This window comes from Salminus brasiliensis, chromosome 15, assembly GCF_030463535.1.
Source record: "Salminus brasiliensis chromosome 15, fSalBra1.hap2, whole genome shotgun sequence".
Taxonomy (NCBI): Eukaryota; Metazoa; Chordata; class Actinopteri; order Characiformes; family Bryconidae; genus Salminus; species Salminus brasiliensis.
The window spans coordinates 32,861,476-32,878,503 of NC_132892.1; the positions used below are offsets into that span (position 1 = coordinate 32,861,476).

Consider the following 17,028-nt stretch of genomic DNA (forward strand, 5'->3'; position numbering starts at 1 on the left):
GTGTTCATAGTAGATACTAACTAATTCATAATAGTAGAATATTGAATAGCACATACTGAAGTGTTCATAGTAGATACGGATTAATTCATAGAGGGTGCTTATAATATGATATTATTATTATTATTATGTCGCTAATATTATAAGATGTTAATAATAGCGACCTAATAATCGATAGTACATAGTAAATAATAAAAGCATATTGATATTGAATTATTCATAGTAGAGAATACATCATTTATAGATGTTGAATAACTCTGTAGTATAAACTACGTGTATATATATATATATATATTGTGTGTGTGTACAAACCGGATTTCAAAAAAGTTGGGACACTAAACAAATTGTGAATAAAAACTGAATGCAATGATGTGGAGGTGCCAACATCTAATATTTTATTCAGAATAGAACACAAATCACAGATCAAAAGTTTAATCTGAGTAAATGTAACATTTTAAGGGAAAAGTATGTTTCAAAATTTCATGGCATCAACAAATCCCAAAAAAGTTGGGACAAGGCCATTTTTACCACTGTGTGGCATCCCCCTTCTTATTACAGCACTCAACAGACGTCTGGGGACAGAAGAGACCAGTTTCTCAAGTTTAGAAATAGGAACGCTCTCCCATTCAGATCTAATACAGGCCTCTAACTGTTCAATCGTCTTGGGCCTTCTTTGTCGCACCTTCCTCTTTATGATGCGCCAAATGTTCTCTATAGGTGAAAGATCTGGACTGCAGGCTGGCCATTTCAGTACCCGGATCCTTCTCCTACGTAGCCATGATGTTGTGATTGCTGCAGAATGTGGTCTGGCATTATCTTGTTGAAAAATGCAGGGTCTTCCCTGAAAGAGATGACGTCTAGGTGGGAGCACGTTGTTCTAGAACCTGAACATAGTTCTCTGCATTAATGGGGCCTCTCCAGACATGCAAGCTGCCCATGCCACAAGCACTCATGCAACCCCATACCATCAGTGATGCAGGCTTCTGAACGGAGCGTTAATAACAACTTGGGTTATCCTTGTCCTCTCTGGTCCGGATGACATGGCGTCCCAGTGTCCCATAAAGAACTTCAAATCGTGACTCATCTGACCACAGAACAGTCTTCCATTTTGCCACACTCTATTTTAAAAGACCCCTGGCCCAGTGCAAACGTCTGAGCTTGTGGAGCTTGCTCAGAAATGGCTTCCTCTTTGCACTGTAGAGTTTCAGCTGACAACGGCGGATGGCACGGTGGATTGTGTTCACTGACAATGATTTCTGGAAGTATTCCTGAGCCCATTCTGTTATTTCCTTGACAGTGGCATTCCTGTTTGAGGTGCAGTGACGTTTAAGGGCCCGGAGATCACGAGCATCCAGTAGAGTTTTACGGCCTTGACCCTTACGCACAGCGATTGTTCCAGATTCTCTGAATCTTTTGATGATGTTAAGCACGGTTGATGATGATAACTTAAAAGTCTTTGCTATTTTACGCTGGGGAACACCATTCTGGTATTGCTGCACTTCTTTCTGTGCAACAATGGTGGAATTGGTGATCCTCTTACCATCTGGGCTTCAGAGAGACACTGACACTCTGAGAAGCTCATGTTGTCAATTGACCTAATTAGTGTTAATTGGTCTTCCAGCTGTTCGTTATATGCTCAATTTCCTTTTTCCAGACACTTATTGCTACTTGTCCCAACTTTTTTGGGATTTGTTGACACTGAAATTTTGAATCGACATATTTCTCCTTTAAAATGTTACATTTACTCAGATTAAACTTTTGATCTGTCATCTATGTTCTATTACGAATAAAATATTGACATTTGCCATCTCCACATCATTGCATTCAGTTTTTATTCACAATTTGTTTAGTGTCCCAACTTTTTTTGGAATTCGGTTTGTATATATATATACACAAATGTAGTTTATACTATGAGATATTACTCAAGTTATTACTCATATTAATTACTCTAAATAACTCATAGTACTACACTATATAACTACATTTATATGTCTATATGTATATATACATACACACACACACATGTAGTTTACACTACATAGTTATTCAACATCTATAAATGATGTATCCTCTACTATGAATAATTCAATATCAATATGCTTTTATTATTTACTATCTACTATCGATTATTAGGTCGCTATTATTAACATCTTATAATATTAGTGACATATTATTATTATTATTATTATTATTATTATCATATTATAAGCACCCTCTATGAATTATTCCATATCTACTATGAATACTTCAATATGTGCTATTAAATATTCTACTATTATGAATTAGTTAGTATCTACTATGAAATAATTTTTTTCTGTATCCAGTATGAATTGTTCATGAATTATTCATATATGAGTGTTATCTTCCTGATCTATTAAAGGGACCCCCTGGCATTGTATGAAGACGTCATGCTGGATGTGGATCTGATTCCAGCTCTGAGGTTTTGTGGTGAACTGGCATGCTGGACCGGCAGTGCTACCTCTCACCAGGTGCAGAGTGTGTGTGTATGTGTGTGTGTGTGTGTGTGGGGGGGGGGGGGCTATTAAATGATGAAAAGATCTAGAGCCAATCATGATGTTTAGTTCTTAATTTAAGCGAATGAAAGGCCTGTAGCACATCTGTTAACATATCCTCCCTCCTGTAGCTAAAACATAACGAGCCTGTTCGCTTGGAGGTAATAATCCTGAACATCTTCTGGCTGTAAGAAAAGTCACAGACGTTAGGAGAACTATTGATAAAATGATCAATAAAGAACAACAATCAAACAGTTTCTGTCTGGAAAAGGTCTTGCCACACAGGGACACTTATTACATCCTAGACTCAATATCCCTGCATGTCCCTACAGTGATAAAACTATTGGGACATCTATTGGATATCCCAACTACTGGATAAACTCCAACAAACAGAAACCTCTATCAGCAGTTAATAATCTGGTGACAGGCAGAGTCCCTCAAGGGTCAGTACTTGGACCCCCTTCATTTGGGTCCAATCTCTGTAGGCTGTAGTGCTGAGATGCAAGTAAGTAATGGAGGACAACATTCTAGAACGGTAGGAATGGAGGACAACATTCTAGAACGGTAGGAATGGAGGACAACATTCTAGAACATTAGGAATGGAGGACAACATTCTAGAATGGTAGGAATGGAGGACAACATTCTAGAACGGTAGGAATGGAGGACAACATTCTAGAACGGTAGGAATGGAGGACAACATTCTAGAACGGTAGGAATGGAGGACAACATTCTAGAACGGTAGGAATGGAGGACAACATTCTAGAACATTAGGAATGGAGGACAACATTCTAGAATGGTAGGAATGGAGGACAACATTCTAGAACGGTAGGAATGGAGGACAGCATTCTAGAACATTAGGAATGGAGGACAACATTCTAGAACATTAGGAATGGAGGACAACATTCTAGAACATTAGGAATGTAGGACAACATTCTAGAACAGTATGGATGTAGATGGCATTATGAATCTAGAACAGTATGGATGTAGATGGCATTATGAATCTAGAACAGTATGGATGTAGGACAACATTCTAGAACAGTATGGATGTAGGACAACATTCTAGAACATTAGGAATGGAGGACAACATTCTAGAACATTAGGAATGGAGGACAACATTCTAGAACGGTAGGAATGGAGGACAGCATTCTAGAACGGTAGGAATGGAGGACAACATTCTAGAACATTAGGAATGGAGGACAACATTCTAGAACGGTAGGAATGGAGGACAGCATTCTAGAACGGTAGGAATGGAGGACAACATTCTAGAACATTAGGAATGGAGGACAACATTCTAGAACATTAGGAATGGAGGACAACATTCTAGAACATTAGGAATGTAGGACAACATTCTAGAACAGTATGGATGTAGATGGCATTATGAATCTAGAACAGTATGGATGTAGATGGCATTATGAATCTAGAACAGTATGGATGTAGGACAACATTCTAGAACAGTATGGATGTAGGACAACATTCTAGAACAGTATGGATGTAGATGGCATTATGAATCTAGAACAGTATGGATGTAGATGGCATTATGAATCTAGAACAGTATGGATGTAGATGGCATTATGAATCTAGAACAGTATGGATGTAGGACAACATTCTAGAACAGTATGGATGTAGGACAACATTCTAGAACAGTATGGATGTAGATGGCATTATGAATCTAGAACAGTATGGATGTAGGACAACATTCTAGAACGGTATGGATGTAGATGACATTATGAATCTGGATCGGTATGAATGTAGGACAACAAGTGTGCTTATCCCAGAACTTTTATTAATTTTATTTATAAACTGAATTTAATTAGTCCTGTGTGTTTGTGTGTGTGTGTGTGTGTGTTTGTGTGGGTGTTTGTGTGTGTGTGTGTACAGGGAGAAGTGGGTGTGTCTGCACGGCTGCTGTTTGAGGCTGTGGTTGGTGAGAGTGTGTGTTCTCACCTGGAGCTGAAGAACGAGGGCAGCACAGCCATCTACTACAGCTGGCACAGACTGGCAGTGCCACACAGCTTCTGTGAGGCCAGACCCCAGAGACACACTCAACACTTCTACTTCAACACATCTACAGGTACACACATACATACACACGCACACACACACGCTAACATATACATTATAAATACATTATAAAAAACTCTTATTCAAAACTCTTATTTAAGCCTTATTCAGTATCTACTATGAACTATTCAGTAATGACTATGAATTAATTAGTGTCTGCTATAAATGATTGTTTTTTCTTTTCATTATTTAGTATATACTATAAATGATTCAGTATATACTACAAATATACCACAAATTATTCAGTATATACTATAAATTATTTAGTATATACTATACATTATTTAGTATATACTATAAATTAATCAGTACATACCACAAATTATTCAGTATATACTATAAATTATTTAGTATATACTATAAATTATTCAGTACATACCACAAATTATTCAGTATATACTATAAATTATTCAGTACATACCACAAATTATTCAGTATATACTATAAATTATTTAGTATATACTATACATTATTTAGTATATACTATAAATTAATCAGTACATACCACAAATTATTCAGTATATACTATAAATTATTTAGTATATACTATACATTATTTAGTATATACTATAAACTAATCAGTACATACCACAAATTATTCAGTATATACTATAAATTATTTAGTATATACTATAAATTATTCAGTATATACTATAAATTATTTAGTATATACTATAAATTATTCAGTATATACTATAAATTATTTAGTATATACTATAAATTATTCAGTACATACCACAAATTATTCAGTATATACTATAAATTATTTAGTATATACTATACATTATTTAGTATATACTATAAATTAATCAGTACATACCACAAATTATTCAGTATATACTATACATTATTTAGTATATACTATAAATTATTCAGTATATACTATAAATTATTTAGTATATACTATAAATTATTTAGTATATACTATAAATTATTCAGTATATACTATAAATTATTTAGTATATACTATAAATTATTCAGTATATACTATAAATTATTTAGTATATACTATAAATTATTCAGTATATACTATAAATTATTCAGTACATACCACAAATTATTCAGTTTGCACTATACATTATTTTGTATATACTCCATATTATTCATTATATACTATATCCAGTATATACCACAAAATTATTTGCTATATATAATAATATAAATTATTGATTAAGTGTACATTGTATAGTATATAAATTGTAATGAGATTTTTGCAAGCGTATAGATAACCTCCATTATTAGAGATAAACATTTATTTTAATATCTATATCTTTCTCTCTCCCTATTTTTCTCTCTCGCCCTCTCTGTAACTAAGCCGTGATATTGCCGGGCGATGTGGAGCGGATTCTGGTCACCTTCAAGAGTGTATGTCCAGGGATCATGAGTGAGGTGTGGCAGCTCCAAACTCATCCAGTTCTGCTGGGTGGAGCCTTGCTGCAGGTCACACTGAGGGGCGTGGCTCTGTTCCAGGACAAAACGGCTGAGCAGAGAGCAGCCATAGAGGTGTGTGTGTGTATGTGTGTGTGTGTGTGTGTTTGTGTGTGTGTGTATAGAGAGATATTAGTTAGACCATATTATTAGTAGACCATGACGCTTCTCTCTTTATGTAAAGTAATGTAAGTGTGTATGTTCATGTGTGGGTTATAGCTTGACCTGGAGCGGCGAGTGGCTGTATCTCTGTGCAGATCTGTGGTGTGTGATGTACTGCGTAACATTCACACTCCAGAGAGGCCCAGCTCTCCAGCTCAATTATACACCACAGAGGAGGACATCTTCTACGACATCAACCCCAGCGTAGGTCCCCACAAAACACATTACTGCCACAGTTTACTGCCAAGTCCTCCCATATATCCCATTGCGGTCTTTATGTAGGTCGTCACACGCCATATTATTATTATCATAAGTACATGCCAAACATTAATACAGGTCTCATAAAGTAGTTATAACCGAATTGTCCACATACCAGCACCACTAAAGTTATAACCGTGATGCAGGTCCACATAAAACACATTACAGTCTAGTATAGGTCCCCACAAAACACAATTTACCCTAATAATGTATGTTCAATCTTTATTAAATTTCCACATATCAGACATTTCAACACAAACACAACAACCTTATTATCCAGCATATTACAGCCTTAATAATCATCTATATCCACGTGGTACCAGAAATCTATTAATTTTTATTATGATTGATTATATAACCCTAATGCAGATTCTCTAAAAGCCACAGTGCACTTTTTTGTAGGTCCCCACGAAGACTGCCTTGTTACAGCCTTAATGCAGGTCCTCAAAAAGTAAAGTACAACCTTAATAACACTACTACCTCTCAGTGAGCTACCACACCATGGGGCAAACTCCTAACACTACAATGGCCCGCCTGTAACCTCGTACTCAGTACTCAGTCAGTCACCTTGAAATAAGCTAAATGCCACAAATATAATATATAATGCATTAGAAATTTAATGTAGGTCCCCACAAAACACATTACACTGTAATCCAGGTCCCCACAAAGAACATTATGCATTTCATATAGGTCAAAATCTTACTCAGCTCAGAACTCCCCAGCATTTTAATGTATACTTTAGAGGTCCCCTCTACCTGCGTCAGACCAGCTGCCACCTACCAGTCCCACCATCAGGCCCCCCACCCACCACCACCCATACCAGACCAGCGGCACACCCTACTACCACTGCTACCTGTTTAATGACCATGTTCAAACCTAAATGGACTCTTAACTATCTGCACTATTAATAATATCACCACTATTAACTATCTACACCATGATTATTATATTATGATTATGATCAGAGCAGTTCAACAGTATCGATGGTTTGGTAACTTTTATCAATAATAATAATTATAATAAATAAACTAATAATAAATAGTTCTGATCAGAGGAGGACGGGTCGGGTACCCTTTGTGAGTCTTGGTTCCTCCCAAGGTTTCTTCCTCCAGCTCTGAGGGAGGTTCTCCTTGCCACTGTCGCCGTTGGGGCTCACTGGGGGTCTTTGATTCATCATGTCTTACGTTATTTCTTCTCTGTCTCTGTCTTTTATTAATTACTAATTATGTAAAGCTGCTTTGTGACGACAACAGTTGTAAAAAGCTATACAAATAAATCTGACTTGACTTTTAGTACATCCCTAATTACAACCCTTTCCTATGTCTTCATAAAGCTCAATACAAACCTATAATATAAATAATAATAATAATAATACATTGTTAACCATAATAAAGGTCTACATTAAGCACAGTACAACAAGATTGACTCAAGAAACACAAAAAAGACATTACACTCTAATCCAGGTCCCCTCAAAGAATAAGAAATTGAATTAAGGGTCCCTAAATCTCATTACATCAATTAAAGCCCTGACTATTACAACCCTGCTAGAGGTCTGCATTAAGGACAATACAACCCTAACTAGTCCTATACTCTTATTTCAGGTCCCCATTAAGCACAATATGCTCTAGTGGAGATTTACTTAAAGTACATTACATTATAACATTTATTGCAACAGATATATTCAATCTTAAAGAATGTGCCCACACCTTATTCCTATATATCAGCACACTACCTCAGGAACATTCGAATATGATTCATATTCACTTTCCTCTCTCTCTGTCTCACACACACAATGCACGATGTATTCAGTGTGTTATTAGCAGACTAATTGAATCAGGAATGTAATTTAGGCCAGAACATTTCAGAAGTCCTTAGGGAGGCTCCTTCGCTCAGCATTTACAAAAGAACACATTTCTGTTCTGCATGTACTCTAATCAGACATCCACCCACACGCAACACACTCTGTAAAAAAATAAATATCAGCTAATCTCGTAGGTTTCATATTCTGAGCATTATGTACTCTGTTTCTGTTTCCTCTCCAGCTGCATTACCACAGTGGACCAGTGGAGGCACTGAAGAGACTATGGGAGCAGGCCCATAGGTCAAAAGTCACAAGGTTGGCAGGGGAAGAACACACGCCTATAGACATTCCAACCTGGGATCTGTCCATGGAACATCTCCGACAGGTATAGAGGGCACATAGTTAATATGATTGAGGGATCTGTAAGGGCGCAGCATTTACACTGCACTGTCAGAACCAGGTCATGGAGTCCGACATTGAACGAATCTAATGTCACGATCTCTCATGCCACATTCAAATTATGTCAAAAAGTGAGAAACTGGTGAATTGAAGGAAATATATTGAAGAAATCTAGAGAAATAAATCAATATTTATTATATTCATATTTATTATTAATAAATCTAGTGCTGAAAATCTAGAAATACAGAGCTCAGCCCATCTGACACCAACGATCACATGGTGGATGGATTTAAAACCTGCACAGCTGACTTTTATTTGTATGATTTTCTGCATTGCACCGCTGCCATACGATTGGCCCATGATTGGCCCATGATTTATATATATATATATATATATATATATATATATATATATATATATATATATTTATATATTTATATATATTTATTTATTTATTTAAAAAAAAAACTTTGGAAAAATACAAATCTGAAATATTTACTGTCCAGAGCTACAGATTTAATAGCTTTTAGAAATAAAAATGAACAAAAAATAATTAATTATTAATTAATTTGGTATCGTTCACATATATAACTTAATAAATTTGACAAGTACATAGTATTTCCTGTGTTCCCATGCATGCGTTTGTCTTGTGCTGTCATGAGTAGATAACACACTACTGAAAATGCGTGCATTATGCATTTAAGGTTACGACTCGGAGGAAGGGTCATCATTTGCTCATGGTGATATGATATGGCAGGATATTTACCTCTACAGCTAAACTTTCAATGGAAGTCATTACACTCTAATGCAGGTCCCCTCAAAGAATGATGGAAATTTGACTATTACAACCCTGCTAGAGGTCTGCATTAAGGACAATACAACCCTAGTCCTATACTCTTTTCTCAGGTCCCCACTAAGCAATGTAAAAAGATTTTATTCCAAGGCATCTTGGAATTGCATTTCTGTCGGTCCATCCGTCTTGACATTTTGCCACAATATAAGGAACATTGTAAATATGTAAAATTCTAACAACATTAACTAGACAAGTCCAGATTACTCTGTCTGAAAGTACATTACCCATGTCACTCCACTGGCTTCTTGTAGCTGCTGCCCAGGTCATCAGATTCAAACCCCTGATGCTGGCCTACAAAGCCAGACTGGACCAGCCAGCCCCTCCGTACTTAATAGCGATGGTCAAAAGCCGATCTGCACCAAGAGCCCTCCCAGCTTCAAGTACGGCTCGACTCGACCCGCCATCCTTTAAGATCCACGGAAGACAAGCGTCCAGACTTTTTACTGTCCTGCACCGAAGTGGTGGAACGAGCTTCCCCTGGGTGTCCGACGCTCGCTGTCCTCAAACCTAGACTGAAGACCCTCCTCTTCTGAGAGTACTCAGGCGAAGAGAAGAGTACTATGGTCTTCTTACTGATGTGTGTTTAGTATTGTCTAAGATTAGAGGAGCTTTGAATTATTAGCCTATTCAAACTAGCTGAGGTTTTTCTTGAGTAAATAGCAAAGCACTTTTGTAAGTAGCTCTGGAGAAGAGTGTCTGCTAAATGCCATAAATGTAAATGTTAACTAACAGTTAGACAGTTAAAGCAGCAGCTCAGCCTGTGCTCTGTGTTGCTGCTCGCTTTCACTAGGTGGTGCTGTCCATGGAGGAAGAAGACCAAGACTTAGACGGGGCAGCGCTGTGCAGAGACGAGGCTCTGAGCAAATACAACTCGCTTATCCTGCAGCTCCACCAACCACAGCTCCCAACCCAAGCCCTCACACCCCACAACATCGGGTATGTGTCTAACACATCACTGCTGGACACACGGCACTGCATTAGTTAGTGTATAACACATCACCACACTGTTAAAACCGTACCCCATAGCTTCCCCTTCATAGCCACCTTCAGTGGTTCAGGCTTCTAGTCTACACTTCTGTAATTCAACTTCACATCGGTTTCCATGTAGTAGCGGACTGATAAGCCTTCTGATGTCGTAAGCCTGGAAATTTAAGAGGGAAATGTTGGGTATGGGGGTGTTTGTGTTTGTGTGTAGGCTGCAGTTGTGGAGGGAACTGTGTGACGGTTTAGTCAGTGAGGCTCTGCGGCTCAGACACATACTGGGGCTGCCTGAGAACCATGCTTGTGGAGAGACAGAGCTTGACCAGGACACTTGTGAGTACACTTGTGCCCTCATTTTGAACATCATGAAATATGCTTAATTTCCTCATAAACTATTATTATTATTATTATTATTAGTAGTAGTAGTAGTATAGGGTTTGTTTTGCTCTTCAACCTGCAACACTATATTTGGTCTACAATTGTGGTGGAACTAAAAAACTCAAGTGTTCCTGGAACATCGTAATGTAAAGTCATACTAGGTTGGGTCTCTTATGATGGGCCTGCTCTCAAACACTGTGATTGCTCTCCAACACTATGGTGGACCTGCAACACTATGGTGGACCTGCAACACTATGGTGGGCCTGCAACATTGTGGTAGGCCTGCAGCACTATGGTGGATCTGCAGCACTATGGTGGGCCTGCAACATTGTGGTAGGCCTGCAGCACTATGGTGGATCTGCAGCACTATGGTGGGCCTGCAGCACTATGCTGGATCTGCAGCACTATGGTGGATCTGCAGCACTATGGTGGGCCTGCAACATTGTGGTAGGCCTGCAGCACTATGGTGGATCTGCAGCACTATGGTGGGCCTGCAGCACTATGCTGGATCTGCAGCACTATGGTGGACCTGCAACACTATGGTGGACCTGCAACATTATGGTGGGCCTGCAACATTGTGGTAGGCCTGCAACACTATAGTGGATCTGCAGCACTATGGTGGGCCTGCAGCACTATGGTGGGCCTGCAACATTGTGGTAGGCCTGCAACACTATAGTGGATCTGCAGCACTATGGTGGGCCTGCAGCACTATGGTGGGCCTGCAACATTGTGGTAGGCCTGCAACACTATAGTGGATCTGCAGCACTATGGTGGGCCTGCAGCACTATGGTGGGCCTGCAACATTGTGGTAGGCCTGCAACACTATAGTGGATCTGCAGCACTATGGTGGGCCTGCAGCACTATGGTGGGCCTGCAGCACTATGGTGGGCCTGCAACATTGTGGTAGGCCTGCAACACTATAGTGGATCTGCAGCACTATGGTGGGCCTGCAATACTGTGATTGCTCTTCAACACTATGGTGGACCTCCAATGCTATGGTGGACCTCCAATTCTATGGTGAGCGCGCATCACTATGGTGGGCCTGCAACACTATAGTGGATGTATAATACTATGGTGGGCCTGCAGCACTATGGTGGGCCTGCAACACTAGGATGGGCCTGCAATACTGTGATTGCTCTTCAACACTGTGGTGGGCCTGCAACACTATGGTGGGCCTGCAACACTGTGGTGGGCCTGCAACACTGTGGTGGGCCTGCAACATTGTGGTAGGCCTGCAACACTATAGTGGATCTGCAGCACTATGGTGGGCCTGCAACACTGTGATTGCTCTTCAACACTATGGTGGGCCTGCAACACTGTATTGCTCTTCAACACTATGGTGGGCCTGCAACACTATGGTGGGCCTGCAACACTATGATTGCTCTTCAACACTATGGTGGGCCTGCAACACTATGGTGGGCCTGCAACACTGAGGTGGGCCTGCAACACTATGGTGGGCCTGCAACACTGTGGTGGGCCTGCAACACTATGGTGGGCCTGCAACACTATGGTGGGCCTGCAACATTGTGGTGGACCTGAAAAACTATGGTGGGCCTGCAACACTATGGTGGGCCTGCAACACTATGGTGGGCCTGCAACACTATGGTGGGCCTGCAACATTGTGGTGGACCTGAAAAACTATGGTGGGCCTGCAACACTATGGTGGGCCTGCAACACTATGGTGGGCCTGCAACACTATGGTGGGCCTGCAACATTGTGGTGGACCTGAAAAACTATGGTGGGCCTGCAACATTGTGGTGGACCTGAAAAACTATGGTGGGCCTGCAACACTATGATTGCTCTTCAACACTATGGTGGGCCTGCAACACTGTGATTGCTCTTCAACACTATGGTGGGCCTGCAACACTGTGATTGCTCTTCAACACTATGGTGGGCCTGCAACACTGTGATTGCTCTTCAACACTATGGTGGGCCTGCAACACTGTGATTGCTCTTCAACACTATGGTGGGCCTGCAACACTGTGATTGCTCTTCAACACTATGATTGCATGATGGATTAAATTGATGGAATAAAGTCTTCATTTCTTTGCGGTTCTGCAGGGGCGATGCAAAATAAGGACGAGGGGAAGGACAAAAAAGGAGTGTCCTTGATTAAAGAAGAGAAGAAGGGAGGGAATGCCAAGGAGAGGGAGGATAAGAAGGGAATGCCCAAGCCTGCAGCCAAGGACAAATTAGCAGAGGTGAGTAGAAAAAGTGTGCTGAGCATCATACACCAGCAGGGGGCAGCAAACACAACAGAACGCAATACTGCACCTGAGCTCATACAGCAAAGCTGCCCTTTCTCTCAGTTCTACCCATGAACACCTCAGTAAACACCTCAATCTTCTTACGCTGGTATAATAATAATAATAATAATAATAATAATTCACATATTTCTAGTTTGTTGGTGATTGTTTATGCTCAGACCTCCCATCCCTCCCTCCTCCCTCCCTCTCTCTGACTCAGAGGTAAGTTCGGGACTGCTTAGTGGGCGTTATGGTAACAGTGTGAAAACATGCACCTGCTCTCCTCCTGCATTCAGAGTGGAGACAGTAGAGGACCTTTTGGGGCCCTTACTCACTCACTCACTCACTCACTCACACACACACACACACACACACACACACACAAACAAAATAATGACTGACATACAAACATAAACATATGTACACACATGCTCCCTAATAACATTATGGGTTGTATATATTTATTTATACACAGATACACACTATTGGGACAAACTAATCAAAACCCACTGTGACTGGGCCACTGCAACCCCTTGATTCTATTCTTTTTCAGCCGTCCCGTGGTCGATTAGCTGGTCTGCTTGGGATCATTGTCCTGTTGCATGACCTAATTTCGGCCAAGCTATAGCTACTCTAGAATACTTACATTAGATATATAGAAGAGTGGACGTGGTACATGGTGATGACTCAAGGTGCTCAGGTCCTGTAGATGCAGAATGAGCCCGAATCATCACCCCTCCATTACAGTGCTTGACCGTTGGTCTGAGGAGTTTGTGCTGGTATGCTGTGTTAATTGCTGGTCTTCTCTAAACTTGGATCTGGACAAACATCTCTACTTTGGTCTCCAGAAGCCTTGTAGTTTGTTCAGATGCAAATCATTTTAGAAATCAGAGGCTTTGTCCTGACAACCTCCCAAACAGGCCATGCTTGTTCAGTCTTTTTGTAATTGTAAGATCATGAACCTGAAAGTCTGAGATGTGGCTCGTGGCTTGTGGTGGATTTGCTGGGACGTCCACTCCTGAGAAGACTGGCAGCCACCCTGAATGTTTTCCACTTGAAATGGACTTGTGTATATAGAACTAGACGTGTGTGTGTGTGTGTGTATAGGAGCGTCCTGGCAATAAGAAGAAGGTTATAGAGGAGAAGGCGGCGGAGAAAGATGTCATCAAAGAGTCGTCCCTTACCACAGCCAACAGCCAACAAGACCCCGTCCATTCTACAGCACTACAGCAAACATACACACACACACTGCACCAACAGGCAAGAACCTCCATCTCTCTCTCTCACACACACACACACACACACACAATATCAGGAATAAAATAGAATTCCAGCTCAGAATAAATGACTGCATACAAAACCAGTGTGTACTGGAACAATACGGTGATCTAGATGATGAGGGGTGTGTGTGTGTGTGTGTGTGTGTGTGTGTGTGTGTGTGTGTGTGTGTGTGTGTGTTTCAGGTTTATGTTCTGATGGAGAAGATGATTGATTCTCTCTGTGATCTGCTGGATGAGCCTCAGCAAAACAAAGACGACATGAACTACTGAATCTAATCCTACTGAATCTAATCCTACTGAATCTAATCCTACTGAGTCAAATCCTACTGAGTCAAATCCTACTGAGTCAAATCCTACTGAATCAAACTATAATAATGACAGTAGTTCAAAATATTTTTGAAGTCCATTCTGTTTCCTGTTTGTTGGTATAATAAATAAATAACACATAAATAACTCCCTCTATTACTGTACACACACCACACCTCCCTCTATTACTGTATACACACCACACCTCCCTCTATTACTGTACACCACACCTCCCTCTATTACTCTACACCACACCTCCCTCTATTACTGTACACACACCACACCTCCCTCTATTACTGTATACACACCACACCTCCCTCTATTACTGTACACACACCACACCTCCCTCTATTACTGTATACACACCACACCCCCCTCTATTGCTCTACACCACACCTCCCTCTATTACTGTACACACACCACACCCCCCTCTATTGCTCTACACCACACCTCCCTCTATTACTGTACACACACCACACCCCCCTCTATTACTGTACACCACACCTCCCTCTATTACTGTACACACACCACACCCCCCTCTATTGCTCTACACCACACCTCCCTCTATTACTGTACACACACCACACCCCCCTCTATTACTGTACACCTCCCTCCCTCTATTACTCTACACCACACCTCCCTCTATTACTGTACACACACCACACCTCCCTCTATTACTGTACACCACACCTCCCTCTATTACTGTACACACACCACACCTCCCTCTATTACTGTACACCACACCTCCCTCTATTACTGTACACACACCACCCTCCCTCTATTACTGTACACACACCACCCTCCCTCTATTACTGTACACCACACCTCCCTCTATTACTGTACACACACCACCCTCCCTCGATTACTGTACACACACCACACCTCCCTCTATTACTGTACACCACACCTCCCTCTATTACTGTACACACACCACACCTCCCTCTATTACTGTACACAAACCACCCTCCCTCGATTACTGTACACACACCACACCTCCCTCTATTACTGTACACCACACCTCCCTCTATTACTGTACACACACCACACCTCCCTCTATTACTGTACACACACCTCCCTCCCTCTATTACTCTACACCACACCTCCCTTTATTACTGTACACACACCACACCTCCCTCTATTACTCTACACCACACCTCCCTCTATTGCTCTACACCACACCTCCCTCTATTACTCTACACCTCCCTCCCTCTATTGCTCTACACCACACCTCCCTCTATTACTCTACACCACACCTCCCTCCCTCTATTACTCTACACCACACCTCCCTCTATTACTCTACACCTCCCTCCCTGTATTACTGTACACCACACCTCCCTCCCTCTATTACTCTACACCACACCTCCCTCTATTACTCTACACCTCCCTCCCTCTATTACTGTACACCACACCTCCCTCTATTACTGTACACCACACCTCCCTCCCTCGATTACTGTACACCACACCTCCCTCTATTACTGTACACACACCACACCTCCCTCTATTACTGTACACACAACTCCCTCTATTACTGTACACACACCACACCTCCCTCTATTACTGTACACACACCACACCTCCCTCTATTACTGTACACACACCACACCCCCCTCTATTGCTCTACACCACACCTCCCTCTATTACTGTACACCACACCTCCCTCTATTACTCTACACCACACCTCCCTCTATTACTGTACACCACACCTCCCTCTATTACTCTACACCACACCTCCCTCTATTACTCTACACCACACCTCCCTCCCTCGATTACTGTACACCACACCTCCCTCTATTACTGTACACACAACTCCCTCTATTACTGTACACACACCACCCTCCCTCTATTACTGTACACACACCACACCTCCCTCTATTACTGTACACCACACCTCCCTCTATTACTGTACACACACCACCCTCCCTCTATTACTGTACACACACCACACCTCCCTCTATTACTGTACACACACCACACCTCCCTCTATTACTGTACACCACACCTCCCTCCCTCGATTACTGTACACACACCACACCTCCCTCTATTACTGTACACCACACCTCCCTCTATTACTGTACACACACCACACCTCCCTCTATTACTGTACACCACACCTCCCTCCCTCGATTACTGTACACACACCACACCTCCCTCTATTACTGTACACCACACCTCCCTCTATTACTGTACACACACCTCCCTCCCTCTATTACTCTACACCACACCTCCCTTTATTACTGTACACACACCACACCTCCCTCTATTACTCTACACCACACCTCCCTCTATTGCTCTACACCACACCTCCCTCTATTACTCTACACCTCCCTCCCTCTATTGCTCTACACCACACCTCCCTCTATTACTC

At 41.2% G+C, this 17,028-nt stretch overlaps 1 protein-coding gene across 1 annotated transcript in view; it reads left to right on the forward strand.

Annotated features, from left to right (window-relative positions):
- mycbpap (mycbp associated protein) overlaps positions 1–14,789 on the forward strand; it is a 40,715-nt gene extending 25,926 nt beyond the window's left edge. The window contains exons 10-19 of the mRNA XM_072657457.1: positions 2,378–2,486; positions 4,389–4,581; positions 5,887–6,074; positions 6,219–6,365; positions 8,462–8,605; positions 10,263–10,408; positions 10,668–10,786; positions 12,893–13,032; positions 14,185–14,337; positions 14,541–14,789. Coding sequence (XP_072513558.1) covers positions 2,378–2,486; positions 4,389–4,581; positions 5,887–6,074; positions 6,219–6,365; positions 8,462–8,605; positions 10,263–10,408; positions 10,668–10,786; positions 12,893–13,032; positions 14,185–14,337; positions 14,541–14,627 — 1,426 coding nt within the window. The 3' untranslated portion in view covers positions 14,628–14,789. The remainder of the gene's footprint in view (positions 1–2,377; positions 2,487–4,388; positions 4,582–5,886; positions 6,075–6,218; positions 6,366–8,461; positions 8,606–10,262; positions 10,409–10,667; positions 10,787–12,892; positions 13,033–14,184; positions 14,338–14,540) is intronic.
- The last annotated feature ends 2,239 nt before the right edge of the window (positions 14,790–17,028 follow it).